This window comes from Balaenoptera borealis (genome assembly GCF_965194805.1).
Source record: "Balaenoptera borealis genome assembly, chromosome: 8".
NCBI classification, from domain to species: domain Eukaryota; kingdom Metazoa; phylum Chordata; class Mammalia; order Artiodactyla; family Balaenopteridae; genus Balaenoptera; species Balaenoptera borealis.
The window spans coordinates 11,039,436-11,059,676 of record NC_138865.1 but is presented as its reverse complement, the minus strand read 5'-3'; the positions used below and the strand labels follow the sequence as shown (position 1 = coordinate 11,059,676).

Genomic DNA, 20,241 nt, shown 5'->3' with positions numbered 1-20,241 from the left:
TATACCTCACTACTCTGTTTCAGAATCTTAGGAAAATACCCCATTAGTAAGCAGGCTCAATTGAGAAAACTTCTCCCATTCCAATTTGTTTTAAGTTCTCTATTTACAACAACTCTTTCCTACATACCCATAGTAGCTTGATTGTATTCTGATTTTCCTTAAAGGTCTCTGATGTGGAATTTTATCAAAAGACATACACAAGTAATTCCATGTCTATAAACACTGGGTTCATACATAGGCAGTCAAAGTACTAAAACACACCCAGGAATATCACTGCTGATCTACACCAACTTCAGGCTTGTAGGTACACCTCTACAAAGTGCAAAGGGAATGCATGTCCCAACGGCGCTTTGGTTCAAATGTAAAACGAACAAGAAAGTCAGTTCTGTAAACAAACTATTTTGAGTGAGTTTCCTTAAAAAACCTTCCAAACCTCCCAAAATGCTCACTCCAAGTTTAAATTATGCCCACTAGTTCCCTAGTTACCTCTCTTCCTTGTTACCTTCCTCTCCCTGCTTAATCACTATTACTCTTTATTGAATGCAGAGACTAGAAACATGAGCATCCCTGACCTGAGAATGTAGAGATGCACGGGACCCCAAGCTGGGTCGTTTAACTCCTTAAAGTGGGGTCTCTAGAAATACTACTCATTAGGGGTATGGAAGCAGTGAACGCACACTCTGTATTTTCCTTTGTTTAAAATGAATTTAGTTCCATTCTCATTTAAGCCTAGAAAAATTCTTTGCTTAAAAGCACCTTAGGAGGTTTCCTGGTATAAACTTAGATGTTGGCATTCCCAGAGGTTAAGTTCCAGGTTGAAAATCTGCCCTGGAATGTAGATCAACTGACTCATTCTTTGCACACCCAGGAATGTTTCCAGGATTGACAGTTTATTAACTGTAACAGGTCTTGAAATTTAGGGCTATGCCAGCTCACATCTGACCTAGAATAGCTTCTGGAAGTAAAAGTCAATCACTTCCGACAACAGACATTAAATCTCAAGATTAAAGAGTGTCGAAATGGCTATCGGGCAGCTATAGACACCAGTCTGGTAAGTGCCTTCCAGAAGTCTACCTTAACGAAACGAAAAACCCAAGTCATAATACATGAGGTGTAGGTTGTAAATTGGAAATTTCTCTTCCACTTAATTTTTTTTTAAATGTCAAGTAAAAGGCTGTAGTGAACTGACTTTCATGGTGCATCTGAGTATGTAACCTTTCCTATGCAGGTATTTCTGCCCCAAACCTTACAGCAGGTAACTGCATAACAGGTGTGATCATCCTTATCTCTTGTGTGACAGATCTGGAGATCTTTGGGGCCATAAGGACAACTGAAATAATCCAGCCAAGGGTGACAGGTACTCAAAATGGAGATGACCAGAATGCAGTTACTGTGAAGAAATGTCCAGCAGAGATCATTTCCAGACAGGCAGAGAGCTAGTCAATTAGAAAGTCCACATCTATTGAACATTACTATGTGCCAGGTCCTACGCTAGGTAGTTGGACAGAGTAGTAAACAAACCCGATGGATCACTGTCCTGGGGTGGGCGGGGGAGGCAGGGGAGTAGAGCTTATAGTCAAGGGTCCTAGGAAGGTAAGCAGCACCCAGTGCAGAAGCCCTGAGCAGTGCAACCTGCCCACCTGAGGTATGGGGGCACCAAGCAGTGTCTACCTTGATGACATATTTGAGTTCAGAAGATGGGCCGCTGTGCTGGAACAGGGGGCTGATAAAAAAAACCTTTAAACTTCCTCAGGTTTCTAGTGCCTCTTGGTTCCTGGAGTGTGGACTTCAGAGAGGGTAAACAGACAGGGAAGTACTTCCACGGGGTCAGGAAGCGGCTCTTTCACAATGAGGTAGGCTGGAGCCAGAGAGGCGCCCTTCAGTGGGCTCCTGCAGGTAGGCCCGGGGGTTCCGAGAATGGCTACATCTAGGGAGTAGCTTAAGTTAGTCTCCGGGCAATATCCTTCCTACCAGATGCCCAATGCTGCACATCTTACTGAAAATCAGTCAACTCTTCTAAAAAGTGGCAGCCTAAGCTCTGTCACTATAGGAAATTAAGTGAAGGATCTGGGCCCAAATAGCCTGAGGGAAGACAGAAACAAGGATCTAGAACTCGAGCTGGCTGGGGGCCAGCAACGACCCGAGTGGATCTGTTCAGTTTCCCTTAGCCTGAGTTTCCTCATCTGAAAAATGGGCATGATATTGGTAACTACTTCACAGGGTTGTAGTGAAGTGAAATGTATTAGTGGAGGTAAACACTCCACAGGATCTGGCCTACAGTTATGTGTTTGGTGAATGTCCATTACTACTATCATTAAAGCCAACGGGATCCAAGTGCTTCTCCTCAGGGACGGCATTTGGTAGGGGGGTGTTAGGAGTTGTAGAGACCATATCCCGCTCTATAGTAGGTAGAATTAGGCTCCAGGAGAGAGACATCACAAGGGTCAGAGGGAGTGGTGGAAGCTGCAGCTAGAAAAAGAAAGCAAACTGAGTATGAGAGCATTACATGAAAGAAAAAGAAAGTAGCAGGAATCCATGAACTCCTCACAGGTTTTGGGTTTGAGTTGTAGAAAAGCCCATACGGCATCCCAAGGCAGTTAGAAAAAGAAAAGAATTCAACTAAAATGAAGGGTTTTTTTTCTGCATTTGTTTTGTTGTTTTTTTAGAATGGGTTTGGCAAGCAGCAAAATAAAATTATCTTGGAAGGAGGCTAAGAAAGAATATATTATAATTTTTGAAATTTCCATAAATTCTTTTAGAAAGAAGGGATAGGGGCTGGATCAAGCCAGGGTTAAACTCTTTGTTGAGAAGACAATGGGAAGCCAGTCTGTGTTTTCTTTAAAGCTGGATCTGGTCAGATGCTCTACCTATTCCAACGACATGGAAGCTTGTGTCTATTTTCTTCACTGCTTCTTGTGAAGCCTGCATCCATCCACTCAAAAAGAGTGCTCTGAGTGTGTTAAGTGCAGTGGTCTCAGTAACCTACTACGAGGAGACACACAGGAGGTAAAAGCAAGCCTATGTTCCTGAGACCTTTGCAGTGAGGCCCGAGATCTAGCCCTAAGACCTCATTCCCAGTTAACGTGGTAATTATAAACGAAGGGAGCTGGCTGGCAGCTATTTACCACTGAACATTCATAGACAAAACGCAAAGCATGAGTTCTAGTTTTAATCATAGGAGTCAGGTGGTTGGTCAAGTCTAAGAAAGTAAATAATGATCCATAAAAAGCAGAACCAAAATTGCTACTTACCAAATATCTTCAGGCCAGCCATACTTTATCAGATCTTCATCTGCAGAGAGACAGAAGAGAACAAAGAAAAGGAAAGAAAAGAGAAATGAAGGTCTGAAGGGATACAAACTACTATGTATAAAATAAATAAGCAACAAGGATACATTGTACAGCACAGAGAAGTACAGCCATTATTTTGTAATAACTTTAAATGGAGTACAGTACAATCTATAAAAATACTGAATCAGTATGTTGTACACTGAAACTAATACAATATTTTATTTATATATTTTTTAAATTTTAAGTCAGTTTTAAAAGTATTCTTTGGTTCTTTTATTTATTTTTTGGCCGTGCTGCACAGCTTGAGGGATCTTAGTTCCCCGACCAGGGATCGAACCTGGGCCCTGGCAGTGAAAGCGCTAGGTCCTAACCACTGGACCGCCAGGGAATTCCCTAATGTAATATTTTAAATCAACTATACTTCAATAAAAATAATTTTTAAATTTTTAAATAAAACAAAACTAAAAACATGTTTTAAAGAGAAGGTTAGGGGCTTCCCTGGTGGTGCAGTGGTTGAGAATCTGCCTGCCAATGCAGGGGACACGGGTTCGAGCCCTGGTCTGGGAAGATCCCACATGCCACGGAGTAACTAAGCCCGTGAGCCACAAATTACTGAGCCTGCGTGTCTGGAGCCTGTGCTCCGCAACAAGAGGCCACGATAGTGAGAGGCCCACGCACCACGATGAAGAGCGGCCCCCACTTGCCGCAACTAGAGAAAGCAGTCGCACAGAAACGAAGACCCAACACAGCCAAAAATAAATAAATAAATTAAAAAAAAGAAACTGCTAAAAAAAAAACATGATGGCAACTTTTTCAGAGAGTGGTAGGATTATTTTCTGATAAAAAAATAAAAAATAAAAAAATAAAGAGAAGGTTAAATGAAATATGCCAAAGTTTATCGTAAGTTGGGAAGGGAAAAAAAAAAACCAATCTTTTCCACAAAACTTTTTCTCTCCCTTAATAAAGAGTAATTCAAAGAGGCTTTGATGCTTGAAAATACCAGAACATTTTTTTTAATAGTTTTTACAATTGGACAATTATAATCATTATAATTTTGTGTAACACTTATAATCTAAAGTTCAAAGATATTTCTATTTGAAGATAAAACTAACACTGGCAAATCAGAGCAACTGAGATGTTAGATAATGTCTTAGAAAACTGATTCACTATAACAATACTTACATGTTAAAATGGTTTTGCTACAACTTTAAAACCAGTGGACTGCATTTTACATCTTAAAAAAAAAAAGCTTCTCAATTATAAAATTGTAGAAAATTAGGGAACAAAACAAACACCAGAAATATAAAGAAAATAAAAACACCTAAAATTCTGTCACATATGAAAATAAAAATAGAAGAAATAGGTAAAAGTCAAAGTAACTGTCTCTGAGGGTAGAACGTGGGTATTGAAAAGGATGGGGTAGTGAACTGATGTTTTTTTACTATAAGCATTCTGTTATTACTTGAACTTTTGAACTATATATTTGTTAGATAAAAATAAAAATTTTAGAAGTTCTTTGGAAAAAATGACTACTTGATTCTATCATATGGATAAACTTTTCTGTTGTTGACATTTGGATTGCTTCTAATTATAAATGCTTCAGTAAATACTTTTTAAATAAAAATGTCCATACTCCTGATTATTTCCTTAAGGTGTATTTCTAAAAGGTGAAGTATTCATTCAAAACATATGCATATATATGTTTTTTTGTTTTGTTTTTTTTTTTGTTTTTGGCTACACCACATGGCTTGCAAGATCTCAGTTCCCCGACCAGGGACTGAACCTGGGCCATGGCAGTGAAAGCACCAAATCCTAACCACTAGACCACCAGGGAACTCCTATGTATGTATATTTTTAAGGCTAATAATATATATCTCTACAGAAAGGTTATCTCAATATATACCTCTAATAGCCATATTAATAATTAGTAATACACAAGCATTACTTAAATTATTAAACCTAAAGTTAAAAATTGTAAGGTAAAGTGAGTCACATATGATGATTTAAAATGTACTCAAGTATAATCTATCTAACTTGAATGAGGTATTTATTTTCCAGAAAAGCAAAAAGATGATAGAGTACCCTCTTGGATGAGGGTACTCTAAGCAACTGCAGACACCCTGAGTTTTCTGAAGGGTTTTCTACTAGCTTAAGTAAGAAGCTGAGCAAATAGCCGACAAGTAATCAGAAAAATCAGAAAAAGGGAATTATAAAAACCTCTTTTCCTCATTTGGGCAATGTTTGGCTCCCTGGTGACACCTGCTGGCTAATAAAAAGAACACACCTGAAAGCTTTTTAGAGAAAGGACTCATTCAACTTAAAATTCATTTATGTTCCATCCAGCCCTTAGCCTGAAGTCATCAAGGCTATTGGAAGTAAACGTGATGTGCTAGGAGCGCTAGAGAACAGGCAACTTAAAAGTGTAATACCGTTCTTACAAAGCAGACTAAGAGAGTTGGATGACTCTTAAGAGTGCCTGGGGAAAAGTATTCTACATACAGATTTTTTTTCCTGCATATACTTTAGTGACAGCAAACCACCACTCCAGTGGGCTCTAGACAGAATCTAAATTTACATCTGCAGACATAAACTCTGTATCTAGATTTGTATCTGTAGAGAGAAATCCCTACAACGGAGGTTTAAAGGATTCATTCTAGCCCATCCTAACCCACTCTTCCACGAAGCTTCTCAGCTCTCCCTAACCACATTTACTCTCTGCCCCCTCTACTTCTACAGTGTTTGCTATTAATATTACTTCATTTTGCCCATACTTTTGTTTAATAGACTTTATTTTTTAGAGCAGTTTTATATTCACAGCAAAACTGACCGCTATTTGGTTTTTGTATGTGCCTCCACCTAAATGAACACTGTGAAAACACAGACTCAGTCTTCCTCTTTGGATACTCAGAGGCTGGCACATGGCCTCACACAGACCAGCCCCAGAGAACAGGAAACTACAAGGGAAGGGAAAAGAGACACGGTGGGAATGTCCCCGGCACAGCTGCCTGCGTCAGCGGCACGGGTAGCCCATCAGTGTGCACCGGAATCAAAGCGGCCCTTCGCTGTAAGACATACACAAAGCCGTCCCCGCCCCGCCAGGGCTGCACAGTGCAAAACCCGCACGACCTCGGCTTTAGGTGCCTCTCAGGAACCTGAGTCTTGGGTTCACACCCTTCGTGTGGTAGAAGGGAAAGTAGATTTGGTCAGGTTTGGATCCATATCTACTGTAGATAACTAGGACTCCTATAACTGTGCCTTACAGTTCAATGTAATATAGGGAGACAGTATCCCCTCCCCCGCTATGTTCATCAGGAGGACGCTATGAGAAAAGTTATCCATGACAATTCACCGGTTACTAGGAGAAATATAAAACTCAAGTATTAATATACTGCAGACAGCTTCTCCATTAAGTCACAACCAGAGTCAATGGCATAAATTCATTATAAGGAAAAAACCATTTAAAAATTAGTTATTTTATGCTATTGGTTTTTTCTCTTGGCTAGGATGTGACAGTCTTGCTTATACTGATTCTGCTTATGGTTATAGCAGGGTTTGAAACTGTTATATAGATCTGATTTATAGTTATATAGTTATATAACTATATCACATTATTATATTTATAACATTATATATGTTTTATGTAATGTATGTGTATATACACCAACTACATATACTTAGCATGTGTAACTATACATATACATACAACTATATATGTTTTTATAAAACTATACACATAGTTATATCTAAGTTATATATAACTTATCACTGTTCTTTGACATCTTTTAATCTGGGGCCTTATTTCATTAAGCAAGTGTCTCATACTGAAGAATGTTATACCTGTCTCTTTTAAAGGATCAAGTTTAAACTGTCAGTTACAAACTGCACCTAGAACAGACACCGATGGTTCTAGAAAAGGAAAAAAAAAAGCAATACCTGAGGGTTAAAGAAAAGTAACTGAAGTGAATCAGGCAGCTCTCAGACTACTGAGGCAGAGTCACCCAGGTCTGGAGTATTCCCACGGCAGAAAGGAGGCGGCTTCGGGGAGCTCCAGAGCTCCAGAGAGAACCATCAGTTACTGAGCACCCACCGTGGGCCAGGCACTCTCCCCAGACTCTTTCATTTAACCTTCACAGCCCTGCAAGGCCGATACCGTCCCAGGATCCTCTTCTTACATCTAAGAACCCTGAGGTTCAAAGGGGTTAAGTAACTATGGCTAGTTTGCTGAAGAGGTGGGATTTTAACCCAGACTGGCCGGACTTCAGAGCTGTCTTTTCCAGAACATGATGCTACCCTCAAGAGAAGAGTAGCTGTGCTTTTCAAGCTTGAAGAAGAGGAATTCTGTCACTTTCTCCAAGCTCCCTTGTTGCAGTTCTTTCCTCCCTCACCTCAGTGTCCCACACCGTGAGGGTCAGTGCTGTCACCTCCCTGCTCTCTCTCTCTTTTTTTAAAATAAATTTATTTTTATTTTTGGCTGTGTCGTGTCTTCATCGCTGCGCACAGGCTTTCTCTAGTTGCAGAGAGCGGGGGCTACTCTTCATTGCAGTGCACGGGCTTCTCATTGTGGTGGCTTCTCTTGTTGCAGAGCATGGACTCTAGGCGTGCAAGCTCAGTAGTTGTGGCTCGCGGGATCTAGAGCGCAGGCTCAGTAGTTGTGGCAAACGGGCTTAGTTGCTCCGCGGCATGTGGGATCTTCCTGGACCAGGGCTCGAACCCGTGTCCCCTGCACTGGCTGGCAGATTCTTAACCACTGTGCCACCAGGGAAGTCCTCCTCCCTGCTCTCTTGATCAAGAAAACTACAGTTCCCTTTTGGCGCCCCCCGCCACTCGTGCAGTCAAAAAGGTGATCCCTAAATCAGTGTTTTTCTTGTAAACTTTATATCAAATTCATTAGTGAGTCATAAAATTAATTTAGCAGGTTAAGACTAGCTTTTTAAAAATGAGATAAAACAGAAAATAGAGGGCACAGAAAATAGTATGGGTATTTTTTGGTAAATTTTTGTTTTAGTTAGGTGAATGTTTATATCATTTAGTCATAGGAATGTGCACAGTATGAGATAACGTGTTTCATTCTGAGAGTGGTCAAGAAAGCACTGTTAACATTTCAACTCAAAAAGAACCATCTTCTGCCTCAAAACAACCAAGATATGTTTCTTAAACAAGGTAAAAATGTACAGAAAATGATCTTTTCAAAGTCCAAGCCACAGATTATTTTTATTTAATGAAAACCGGCACAAGTTAACCTCTAATTCCTGTCACCCCTAAATCAAACGATACCACAAAACTCTTTGTAAAGATTCTAATCAGCCACAGGTGGTCCAATTAGCTCAACTATTATCTGATATAATGAAATTCTAAGGAAGTTAATCCTTTGGAATTCCTTATAACTGGTTAGTTAGTAGTCACTTGAAAACTCATATCCAACAAACCATTGGGAGAAAAGGCAATTAACACTTACCTGCTGGAAATTTCAAAATCAAATGCTTTTGAAAACTTACTTTCATATTTATCCTTTCCCATGTAAATAGTGTAAGCAGATGAGTTAACTAAGACAAAACAAAAATAAGAATAGTTAGATAACTTCAACACCGACACAACTGTCTGATGGGAAAAACAAGTGACAAGTGCTTATTAGGGGTTGGCAAAACATTCATGGCCGGTAGGCCAAATCCAGCCCTGTTTTTGGACAGCCCTTGAGCTAAGAATGATTTTTACATTTTTAAAGGGTTGAAAAAAGCAAAATGAAGAAGAATAAGCTAGAGAGACCGTACGTGGCTTACAAACTCTAAAATACTGACCATCTGGAGAAGGTTTACCAACCCTCATTAAAAATGGCTACTTTCCTACTTTCTCAGGATTTAGTTCAACGCAATTCCAGTTCAGTCCTATACTTTTGCCTTCTTCAAAATAGTTTTAAAAAAACAACGACCGAAACTCTTCACCTCAACCATTTAAAAATAGGTTCCTATACTTAGGCAAGTTTTATTTTTCATAATTTGATTTAGTTATGTCCTAGGTGTGCTGCAAATTATAAGAAGCTCCCTATCACATTCAGGGGAAACACTGGCTCTCAAGCTTCTTCTAATCAGTGGCTCTGAACCCTGTTTACACATTAGAATCACCTAATTTTGCCCCAGCTCCACCTAAGACCAACCAAATCCAAATCTCTGGGGATTGGGGTTTTGCAAAAGATCTCTTTTTACAGTGATTCTAACGTGAAGTCAGCATTAGGAACCACTACCCTAAATCAAAAAGAATATTCTAGGTATGGTTTACCTTAGAAATGACATTTGATCATCATTATACTGAATTATTCTAGTATTTTTGTTACTCTCACCCAAATATTAAGGTTGATTAGTATGGGAACTAGTTATCTTGAAGATACCTGATACAGGTGTAGCAACCAGACCAACTTTAGAGGCACTGTGATAATCTCATAATTTATAGAACAACCTATCTTGAGACAGATGCTAGTAAAAGGTACTAAAAGTACAAGTGAAGTTAATGAGCCATGCACAGGTAATTTGTGGGTCCATAAATCAGAGGGGCTTAAGTTTGACACTGGAAATATAGCAAGGCTAATGTTTCATTATTCTATTATGAGAACATGAAAGAATAAAACTAAGCAGATTTTAGAGATACTAATTTTAAAAGGGAAGGCAAAAACTTCCTATTGAGATTTTCAACCCATTTTTTAAAAAAGTTTTTTTGCAGTAAACCATCAGTTGCTTGAAAAGCTTAGCTATCTATACGAAGTCATTTCCTGCAGATTCTGTATGTTCAAGTTGTTTTCTGTACTAGGATATATAAAGTTTTACTACTATCTTACTGGAAGTTATAATTTTTCCATTAACTTTGCAATTTTAAAAGCTGCACAAGTGCAGATTTATTAGACTTAGAGACCAAATGTTTTTCTGACAGGAAGCAATTCTGATGTTATAATGGAAGCCAATGAGAAAAATATGATCCACAAATCAACTGAAGCACTCTGTTCTATTAAGGGCACCTGCGTGTGTATGACTAGCGCTCAAGGAATTTAGAATCACTTTAAGGAGAATAAAGCAGCCAGCATAAAATACATTTAGTACCTATATGGCCTGCCTGTAGTTTTCATTCCATTGCTGGACTTGTACAGGTAACTATGTTGTCAGGGACTCTCATGAGAAGCTACAAAGAGACACTCCAGTTATCTGGAGGGGCAGGACAGGACAGAGGGAGGATGAAAATGCTATTAGGGGCCTATAATGATTTTTCAGGCTAGTTTGAATTTTGTTTCTAGTAATTTTAAACTAAGCCTATAGAGACAGAGAAATAGCTTATGGTACACCGTGGAAGCCTAAACTACTGAGAAATATGAGATGTGATAGTATGATGGAGTAGCAGGGGAGGGGGTCTGTGAGTTACAACTTCCCTGGGCTTCAGCATTCTCATCTCTAAAAAGCAAGTACCACTCTATTCAAACCCACACAAAACTGCGCAGCTAGTTTCACTTAAATCTCACCTTTAACAAGTAGGCAGAGACAGTAGCAACAGAATAGAGTGTGCTAGAAGTCAAAAAATACCATTCATTTATTCAATAAGTATTTATTGAGTAACTATTACGAGCCAGGCACTACACTAGAGAAACCAGGAGATCCCCTCCCTGCCCTCAAGGGGCTTACACTCTATCTCAAGCAGACAGAGTTTAATATCATATGACAAGTGCAATGCCAAAGGCATACATGGGTGTTAAGGGGATCCCCGAAGAGTTATATCTAAGCAATCCTGGGGTGGCGACAAGGTGGGAAAGGCATCTGGAAAAGATGGGCGAGGGCTGTCTCAGGGGAGAAGCAGCTAACTGGGGGGCTGATTATAGGCAAAGGGAACAACATAAGCAGAGAAATGAAGACACAGTATTTCCTGGGAACTAAACACACCCTTTCCTTGCCTGCCAAAGACAAATCAGAAACATTATCATGTCACTTTTCAAGATCTGGGACATCAACTCTGCCCAGTGAGTGGCTTTATCGCCATTCCAGAGTCTTTTTATGGCTTTCTGTAACATCCAGGCCCTATAACCCTTTCCTAGAAGGCTAAGGCGCACTTCCTATAAGGCAGAGTTGTTGGCAGATGTCTCCTTTCTTTCTCTATGCGGGTAATTACCAGGGCTTAGCAAGATTAAAGGTTACGGGGGTAGGTGGGGAAGGGAAGACTTAGGATAGGGGTGCGAAAAAGTCCACAAACTGTCCAATTCCAGGTAGCGACAGGTCTTTCTGATTGAGGGAAAAGAACAACTCCCGGAGGCAAAGACAGCAAGGGGGATGGTGCCTCTACGCGCCCGCAGGCCCTGACGAGGGGGCGCACGGCGGGAACTGGGACAGACACGGTGGGGGGACCATGAGAACGCGGGAAGAGGCACCCACTGCCGAGGAGGCGCTCAAGGACCAGGCTCAGCGGCGACCTGGGGGTCTCGGCTTCGGAGCCCCGCGGTCGAGCAGGGACCCGGGAGGTCTCGGCGCCCACTCACCGCTGCTACTGGTGAAGTAGAACACCATGATCCCGGCGGCGGCACGGCGACTCCAGCGCCGAGCAGCGGCACTCAGCTCCGGAAGCTCAAGATACCGGAAGCGCGGAGGCCGCGTCCCCCGGAACTCCTCCGTGCACTTCCGGCGGACGTCGGGCAGCGTCATAACGCCGGCTGCCGGCGCCGTCTTCAATCCTGGCGGGCTCCCCCCGTCGGCGCGCTGGGAGCTCAGTTTACTAGGGGGTTGAGGGGAAAGAGGATGGAGTCAGGATGATAGGTGATTGGAAAACTGCGGGGAAACTCCGTCTTCCTAAGAGAAAAATGTCATTCACTGACTTTATTTTCAGAACCTCCACCCCGTGAGCGGTCAAATCTTGAGGCTTAGCTCTTGGTCTTATCTGCCTCCTTTTACCCGCATCTGGCCTGCCTGAGTAGAAACCTTTTGCCTTCTTCACAGCTAGGCGTTCACTGAGCCAGTTACGGTACTTGGCACTTAGTAGGAGCTCATTAAATTTTGACTTAACCTTAGGTGTAAAATGAAGATGAATAGAGCTGCTAATTCACAGGCTATTTTGCCAGGGTTAAATAAGTTAATGGGCATAAAATGTTTAGAATATAGTGAGTAAATTGTGATATTCCCCGGAGGCAATATGCCTCTCTGCGTAAGATCTGCCATCTATTATTACCTGTGAGACTGGGCAAACCTCTGAACCTCAGATATCTTCCAGATGTAAAGTGGGAATGATCTGACTCAAGGAAAGTTCCCACAGCACTTAGTTTTGACCTATTTCTCTTAACTTCATCTGACCGACTTCATTCTATGAAGTTAAGCGCATCACTTTAACTAAATTTATTTAGAGCTAAGAAAGTGCCAGAGACTGTACCAGGAGCTGGTACACAAAGATAACAACAGTAGCTAATAATCAGTGAGTGCTTTAGGAATCTTTGGACTTTGCAAAAGAAGAACCTAGCTCTGTCTTATAAATAGTCATTGTTTTCAGGCCCTCAGTTTTATTCTCTGTAAAATGGGAATGATGATTCATATCTCATAGACTGTGGTGAAGAGTAAATGAAATAAAACACATCAAACGTGCAAGAATGCCTGGCGCATAGATGTTACTGTCATGAATTTTTAATTTAACTTGAAAAATGAAAAAATGAGCTGGAAACCTAACGTATTACTAGTCAAAAAAAAAAGTAAACTCACAGTAAAGCTTCAAATGTGAAAAATAACAGCCTCGAAATCTTAGGCTACTTTACAAAAACATCTTACACTAAGTGACCTTAGAATGTGCCTGGAGTTCCAGAGGGCGCCTTTATTCTGCCAAAAACTACAATTCCCAGAATGCATCTTAGATAGGGCCAGCGGAATGGAGCCCGGCGCGCCTCAAGGGATTGTGGAAGACTTGATTTCGGTGAGAAGAGAGCTTTTAGCCTTGCAAGGGCGGGAGAATCTTGGAGACCGCCTTTCGGGTGGGCGGGGCAAACGCTAGTGCACAACCAATCACCGAGCCAGCCCCTGGACGCGCTGGGAAGCGGCCAATCGGAACTCACCTACTTCCGCTTGGACTGGCGCGCGAGAATTTGAATACAGTGGGGATCCGTGGCTCTGCTGAGGAGAGGTTGCCTGTCCGAGGAGCAGGTAAGTCCTGCGGAGGGTCGAGGCGTGGGGTGGAAGAGCCAGGAGACCGGGAGGTTCTGTGGAACGTGGAGGTGAATGTCAAGGAAAAAGAGCTTGTGCTCGGTGCTTGGCGCGTTCGCGGCTGGAGACCGAAGCCAGCGAGCGGGTGTCCGCACTTCAGGTCACCGGGTTTCCATCTTTCTGACGCAGAGTTTTCTCGTCTTTTTGCCCTGACAGCGTTTGGGGACAGAGGCGCTTTTCTCTCCTACCTTTCCTCATTCAGCCCCAGAAGGGTCTTCCCTTAAGCCGCAGCTCGACACTAATTCCCAGACACCCAGGTTTTTCCGTTTGTTTGAAGTCACGCTTGTGGTTTTTTTTTTTAAATATACTTGATCCGAAGGAAGGGGAAGGGAAAACCCTTATTGAGCAACATACCATGTGCCCGAGAGTTAACATGTGTGATTGTGTTTACCCGCAGCCTTAGGAGGTCAGAGTATTTTGTAAATAAGGAAACAAGCGGCTCCTCGACTAGAAAAATGAGAGAGGATTATGCCTCCCCGTTTTCTTGCTTCTGATGAAAAAGCTAGAGACGGTCTCTGCCTTCTTTGAACATGCAGGCTGTTGAGAAAAATAGTCAAACTAACAACAAGAAAATGTGCTAAACGGATACCAAGGAGGTGCAGGATGGAATGGAAGCCTAGGGCAAGAGCACCTAACAGCGGGAGGGGTAGGGGTGAGGGCAGTGGCAAGGACAGCTGCCCAGAATATAAAGTGATTAAACTTGGTATGGATTCATCAGGCTAATTGAGGGGAAGGTGTGTCCTGAAATGGGGTAAAATCCTTCCTCCTTGGTAGGATCATTTTCCGGCTTGAAACATGTACTATTCCTGCTTAATTAGTTAATTAAATTGTACTGTCCCTGCTGAATTAGTTGCTACTGTGATGTAGTGTTTTTCCTTTTCCTTTTTTTTTTTTTTTTTTTACCTTCATGGTTTAAACCTTTATTAAAATGATTTGCTTTTTAAACCCACCGCCCCCTTTTTGGATCTTTATGGACCGTCACCCATCTGAGAACTCTTTCAGACCTATAAAGTATAATTTTGATTTAGTGATTTCTATACACATTGGATTAATTTGGTTATTATATTGTTCTGTTGCTTTTAGGAGTTCAGTTAAGAAGATGTCAACTTTAACTCCAAGGAAAAGGAAGCAGCATTCTTTGAACTGTGATAAGTGAGTCTCATCCTATGAGTAGAAACTGTTAAAAAAAGAAAAATCCACCATCTTGCATTTTTTATCTCCTCTCTTCTGTCTCTAAATATTTCCATTCTTCCATTCACCTACTCCTTGTGGCTACAGTAATACTTTATATTCTAATTCTAGTCTGGAAATACTGTAAGCTTTCATAATTAATTCTTTAAGGCCTTTGGAGGGAATCAGAGAAAGGGCTGTTTCCTATGGCTTGGAAATGTGGGTCAGATCTTTTATTACCTTGCTCCTTACTGCTCTCTTATGTAATATTTAACATACTGTTTTGCATATAGTAGATACTCATCCGTAAGCAATCCTATAAAGCTCTATACTCTATGTATGTCGTACCAGAGATATATATTATAGAACAGCCCTAAGTGGTCAGTTTATTACATAAAATTAATCATTTTAGGTAAATTATAGCAGGTATATGGCCAAAACTTAGAAATAGGTTTTAAAACACACACACACACACATATACATATACATGCATCTCAAAGCTTCTTTGTAAACAGTGTTTATTTTTACAAACATTGGAATCTTAGTTTTGAAAAATATTCAAATGCTTTGTTTGGTAAAGACAGAATTTGAGAATTCTGCTGTTAAACTACTAATGTATATGGATGGATGTTTGGTGGAGAAGATGCATTTTTAATATGCCTTACAGGTAGAGCTGTTTATTGCTTAGCAGTAGATTGACATAGAAATGGAAGCAAAATAACAATATTTATCAATGGACTGTGTTTCTTTTCATAGCCTATTATCAGAAATTCCATCAAAGAAATTAATTTCGGACTTTACTGAAAATATATTTCCATCACCTAATAAAAAGCACATTTGCCAAAGCAGTGATAAAAATGAAGAAAAGATTCATTGCTCTCAACAAGGCCATTTCATTTCAAGTCCACTCAAAACGACTAAAAATAGATTGCCATCTGCAAATCAAGGTTCACCATTTAAATCTGCTGTGTCTACTATATCCTTTTACAACAAAGATAAGTGGTACCTCAATCCACTGGAGAGAAAGCTGATAAAAGAGAGTAGATCCATTTGTCTAAAAACTAATAATGAAGATAGATCATATCCCAGTGTGACAGAAAAAATGCAGGGAAAACCAGCCTGCTCCAAGAAGATGAACAAAAAACCACAGAAGAGTTTAACTGCTAAGTGTCAACCAGGATATAAGTGCATCAAGCCTGTGTCAAAGAATTCTAAAAATTCCAAGCCAAATCGAGTGGCCTATAAGCCAATTGTGGAGAAAGAGAATAATTGTTACTCAGCTGAAAATAATCTGAAGGCTCCTCGCGTTCTAAGCCAAAAGGTCAAACCACAAGTTACCCTCCAGGGAGGAGCGGCTTTTTTTGTTAGTAGGAAAAAACCCTCTCTGAGAAAATTGCCCCTGGAAGATAAGCCATTACTGGGACTCACCCAAAAGAATAAATCAGAAGTTATTGAAGAGTCTGATGTGGAAACTGTCAATGAAAGAAGTTTTGAGACAAGGCAAGTGCCAAAGTGTTTATTAGTAGAAAAAAAACTGAACACTGAGCTGCTGAGTGAAAGAAGTAAAAATGAAGAGAAATTAATAAAGGTAAATGTAAATGTATCACTTTTAAAACTAAGCTGGTTATATAACAGAGCTTCAGTATACATTGTATATATGTAACTTTGAACAAAATTTGTTTTCTTTTTTTTTTTTATAAATTTATTTTATTTTTGGCTGCGTTGGGCCTTCCTTGCTGCACGCGGCCTTTCTCTAGTTGTGGCGAGCAGGGGCTACTCTTCGTTGCGGTGTGCGGGCTTCTCATTGCGGTGGCTTCTCTTGTGGAGCATGGGCTCTGGGTGCGTGGGCTTCAGTAGTTGTGGCTCGCGGGTTCTAGAGCACAGTAGTTGTGCACGGGCTTAGTTGCTCTGCGGCATGTGGGGTCTTCCCGGACCAGGGCTCAAACCCGTGTTGCTTGCGTTGGCAGGCAGATTCTTAACCACTGTGCCACCAGGGAAGCCCAAAATTTTGTTTTCTTTACAGTCTGTAGGACTGCTTTTATGAAGCCAAATAGTATCATCACTATAAAGAATTTAGAGACAGGGTAGAAAGATGGGCTTTTCCTCCCTTTTTTGGCTTACGGAAGCCCAGCAACATCTTCTTGGCATTAAGGTTTACATCTCATTAAGTTCCCTCATGACTGTGGTCCAGAGAAACGTAACTTTTACTTGGTAGTCAGTGTTTTTAGAAAGTAGAAATAATAAAATTCATGTAGTAGATTTCCAGAGAATGAGCATATTTTTGTTTGTTTGTTTCAGCTCGTTATTTAAAGTGCTAGCTTATTCTAGAAAATTTAGAGAATACAGAGAATATAAAAAATATGTATTGCCCTTGTGCAGAAACGAAGACCCGACACAGCCAAAAATTAATTAATTAATTAATTTAAAAAAAATGTATCTTCTGTAATCCCACTACTTGGAGATGATCACTGTGAATGTATAGTTGGATTTTTGTTTATTTTACATAGTATGTTTTCATGGGTGCCGTTCTGTGCTTTTTTGATTGTGCTCCTATTTGTCACAGCCGGCCTAGACTAGTGCTGTCTGATAGAATACCAATACACGTAATTTAAAATCTTATAGTGGCCACATTAAGATAGTATCTAAAAAGTTTAACCCAATATATTTTAAATGTTACTATTTCTATGTCATCAATATAAAAAGTTATTAATGAGATATTTTACATTCTTTTTTTTTGTACCAAGTCCTTGAAATCCATGTTTATTTCCACTGGCAGCATGTATCAATTGGGACTAGCCATGTAGCAAGTTCTCATTAGCTGCTTGTGGCTGGTGGCTACCATAATAAACAGTGCAGGTCTATACCTTCTATTGTTGACCTCTTGTCAGTAGGGAGAGAAAGGTGGTTTTTTTCCATGTAGCCAAGTGCAGAAAGTAGTTCAGGCAACAGGCCTTAAGAAGGGCTCCCAGTTTGGTGACTTCCATGTCTGTGGTGACTTGTTTATGTTCATCACAACCCTTGCAGCTGTAGGCTTTCACATACACTCTGAGGCTCATACACTGCTGAGCAATTCAAACTCTCTCTGCAGTCATTTCCCTCCTCACCTCCTCTTATTGTTCTCATTGCCTCCTCCCAAATTCAACCCCAGTTCCTACCTCTTGTAGTCTCCTACATTTCAGATCTCAATGGCAAAGATTATAATTGGTGGCCAGTGGACCAAGTCCAGCCCATGGATGTTTGCTTGGCCTACATAATGTTTAGAGCCAGCATTTTTTTTTAAATGTAAGGTAACAGATTTCTGGTGTTTCATGAAAAATTGAACTCTGGCAAAGCTAAGCCCACATTCCTGCATGGCAGTAATCTCCCAGAACAGAGTATCAGGCTACCATTTGACAGGTATGGGCTCTTCATTTCCTTCCACTAAATCAACGTATGGATACATATCTAGATCAGTCCAGTTTTGCTGCTAATTTCATTTACCTGCTGCCCTTGTAAGCATTTCTATCAAGTATTGCCAAGTATATTGTTAAATGGAGCATGTTCTTGCTTGCCTAAGCCATAACAGCAACTCTACTAATTCTTCATCTTATTTCTGACCCAAAAAAAAAAAAAAATAACCCTATATCTTGATAGGGGTTTTGGGTTTGAGTTACATGATACATAAGTTTATGAAAAATTCATCAAACTCTACTTTGTATCTGTGCATGTCACTGTATATAAATATAACTCAGTTTTTAAAAATCTAGGGCATAACTCAAGCTAAAATTAATTCTCAATCCAATGAAGCAAAGTGCGTGTAGGGGAGGGGTCCTGATTAGTATTCTCCACATCCATTTGATAATGAAGAGACAGTCTTGTTACAGTGACATGGTGATTTCTCTGCAATACTCTTCTGACTTTTTTTTCTGAGCTTCATTTTAAGGGGTTAGGTTTTGGGTTCTGCCTAGTTTTTAGTAGTTTGAGAAGCTGGGCTTTTGTGCATCTTAAATTTGTGGAACTGGGCTCTGTTCTCTACCTAAAGTTTTGTTAAATACCCACTACTAGTATTCATCTCTGCTAGATGAGGGTGAATCCTATTTTCATTAGAGGGTGCATAACCTTTCCCCAACTCCTTATGGACCCCTGAGAAGTGGCACACTGATGGGTTGTCTCACCTCTTCTGAGATGTTATGATGTTGAATGAGTTCCTCTTTAATCAAAAGTTTTTTCCTTTTCCCCCAAGCTATATATTCTGAGTCTCACCAAACAAGTAGTGTTAGTCCCTGCTACTGCCCAAAAAGTGGGAGTTTAGAAGCCTCTCCAACTACTCCAGAATGTTCTTTTTCTTTCCTTGGCTCCCTGATTTTAAAGCGTGTGACAAAAAGTTGTTCCTTTTCAGCTTGGCAGCTGCTGGGGAAATTTTTGCTGTTTTCACTAATTTTTTTGTTGTTGTTCAATTCATTTTTGTAGAAGGGATGTTCTATAATCTTCATTCTGTCATCTTTGTCAGGAAATAATACATTTTTGACAGGATGACAAATTATAGACTTAAATATGCACACTCTGTCTTTTAAAATATTACATTTAGTAGATATAAAGGGAATTTTCCTTAAAACTGACTGCAAATTGAGAATTTAAGGTCATTATGAAATATAATTCATAATAAACTACATACTCTGTTTTAGAAGCAGATCTATTGGGATTCATTCACTAAATAGAAAATGATTAAGAATTATAGGTTTCCTTAATTTTACTTATTCATTATTTTCAGGATGCATCAGATAGAGTCATTTCTTCAAGGGAATGTAAAACCGATGAAAATAAGAGTTTTTCTTCAGAGGAGTCTTTCAGTGAGAACAAGGCTGGTAAGTAAGAGAAAAGTTTTCTTCTCAAAATGAGTTTATTTGCTTGTAATAATGCTTCATTACATGTGTCAATATGAAATTATATACAGTAATATTTTGGGTTTTTTAAATATTCAGTAGCTGTGACCTGTATCTTTGTGTTTATCTTGGTAACACTGTTTTCTATGATAAGCAGTGCAGTGCATTTTATGGAGGAGACAAAGAGACCTTAGGCTGGAACTTAAGACAAAATACTGATGATTAATTGGTCTGTGAGATGTGGCCAAGTTACTTAAGCTCTCTAGGGCCAGGTGTTCTTATCATACATACCCTACCTACCTTTTACCCCAAATAGTAGGAGGGAGTGAAAACAATTTGTTATATATCTATGATCAAAGCCCAGTTGTAAGCAGAATTTAAAAGACCATTAAAGGGCACTGAATTGGGCAACAGGAACCTTGGGGTTTTGTCTAGGTCTGCCACTAATTAACTGTGTGATCTAGGGAAGAGATCTCTAAAGTAAGGGGTTAGTCTTAATTTTTAAATTTCTCTTAGTCCTGAAATCCTATTGTTAACTTACGGTGTCACTGTTCACTTAAACAGTATTTACTAAACTATGAATATATAAAGAGGTTGATTAACATTCTACTTACCAGCCAGATTCTTTGTAACTTTAACTTGTTCATTATATCTATAAATTTGGAAATAAATTAAAATTCTAGAAGTAGATATGCAGACTATAGTGAGAAACTGTAG

The 20,241-nt window shown here is 40.0% G+C and overlaps 2 protein-coding genes across 11 annotated transcripts in view; one reads left to right on the top strand and one right to left on the bottom strand.

Annotated features, from left to right (window-relative positions):
• CCDC25 (coiled-coil domain containing 25) overlaps nt 1-11,931 on the bottom strand; it is an 81,930-nt gene extending 69,999 nt beyond the window's left edge. For 3 of the 10 annotated variants that reach the window (XR_014247664.1, XM_082402900.1, XM_082402902.1), the window contains exons 1-3: nt 11,794-11,931; nt 8,786-8,833; nt 3,252-3,291 (exon numbers count right to left, since the gene is read on the bottom strand). Coding sequence is in view for 8 of the 10 variants with exons in the window: in XM_082402900.1 (XP_082259026.1) it covers nt 3,252-3,291; nt 8,786-8,833; nt 11,794-11,821 (116 nt within the window). In the remaining 2 variants the exon portion in view is untranslated. Of the gene's footprint in view, nt 1-3,251; nt 3,292-8,745; nt 8,834-11,793 lie in introns of those variants that run through there. The other 7 variants (XM_082402895.1, XM_082402896.1, XM_082402894.1 and 4 more) reach the window with 4 other exon arrangements.
• A 61-nt stretch (nt 11,932-11,992) lies between these two features.
• ESCO2 (establishment of sister chromatid cohesion N-acetyltransferase 2) overlaps nt 11,993-20,241 on the top strand; it is a 36,607-nt gene continuing 28,358 nt past the window's right edge. The window contains exons 1-4 of the mRNA XM_082402788.1: nt 11,993-13,432; nt 14,576-14,644; nt 15,419-16,250; nt 19,413-19,506. Coding sequence (XP_082258914.1) covers nt 14,592-14,644; nt 15,419-16,250; nt 19,413-19,506 — 979 coding nt within the window. The 5' untranslated portion in view covers nt 11,993-13,432; nt 14,576-14,591. The remainder of the gene's footprint in view (nt 13,433-14,575; nt 14,645-15,418; nt 16,251-19,412; nt 19,507-20,241) is intronic.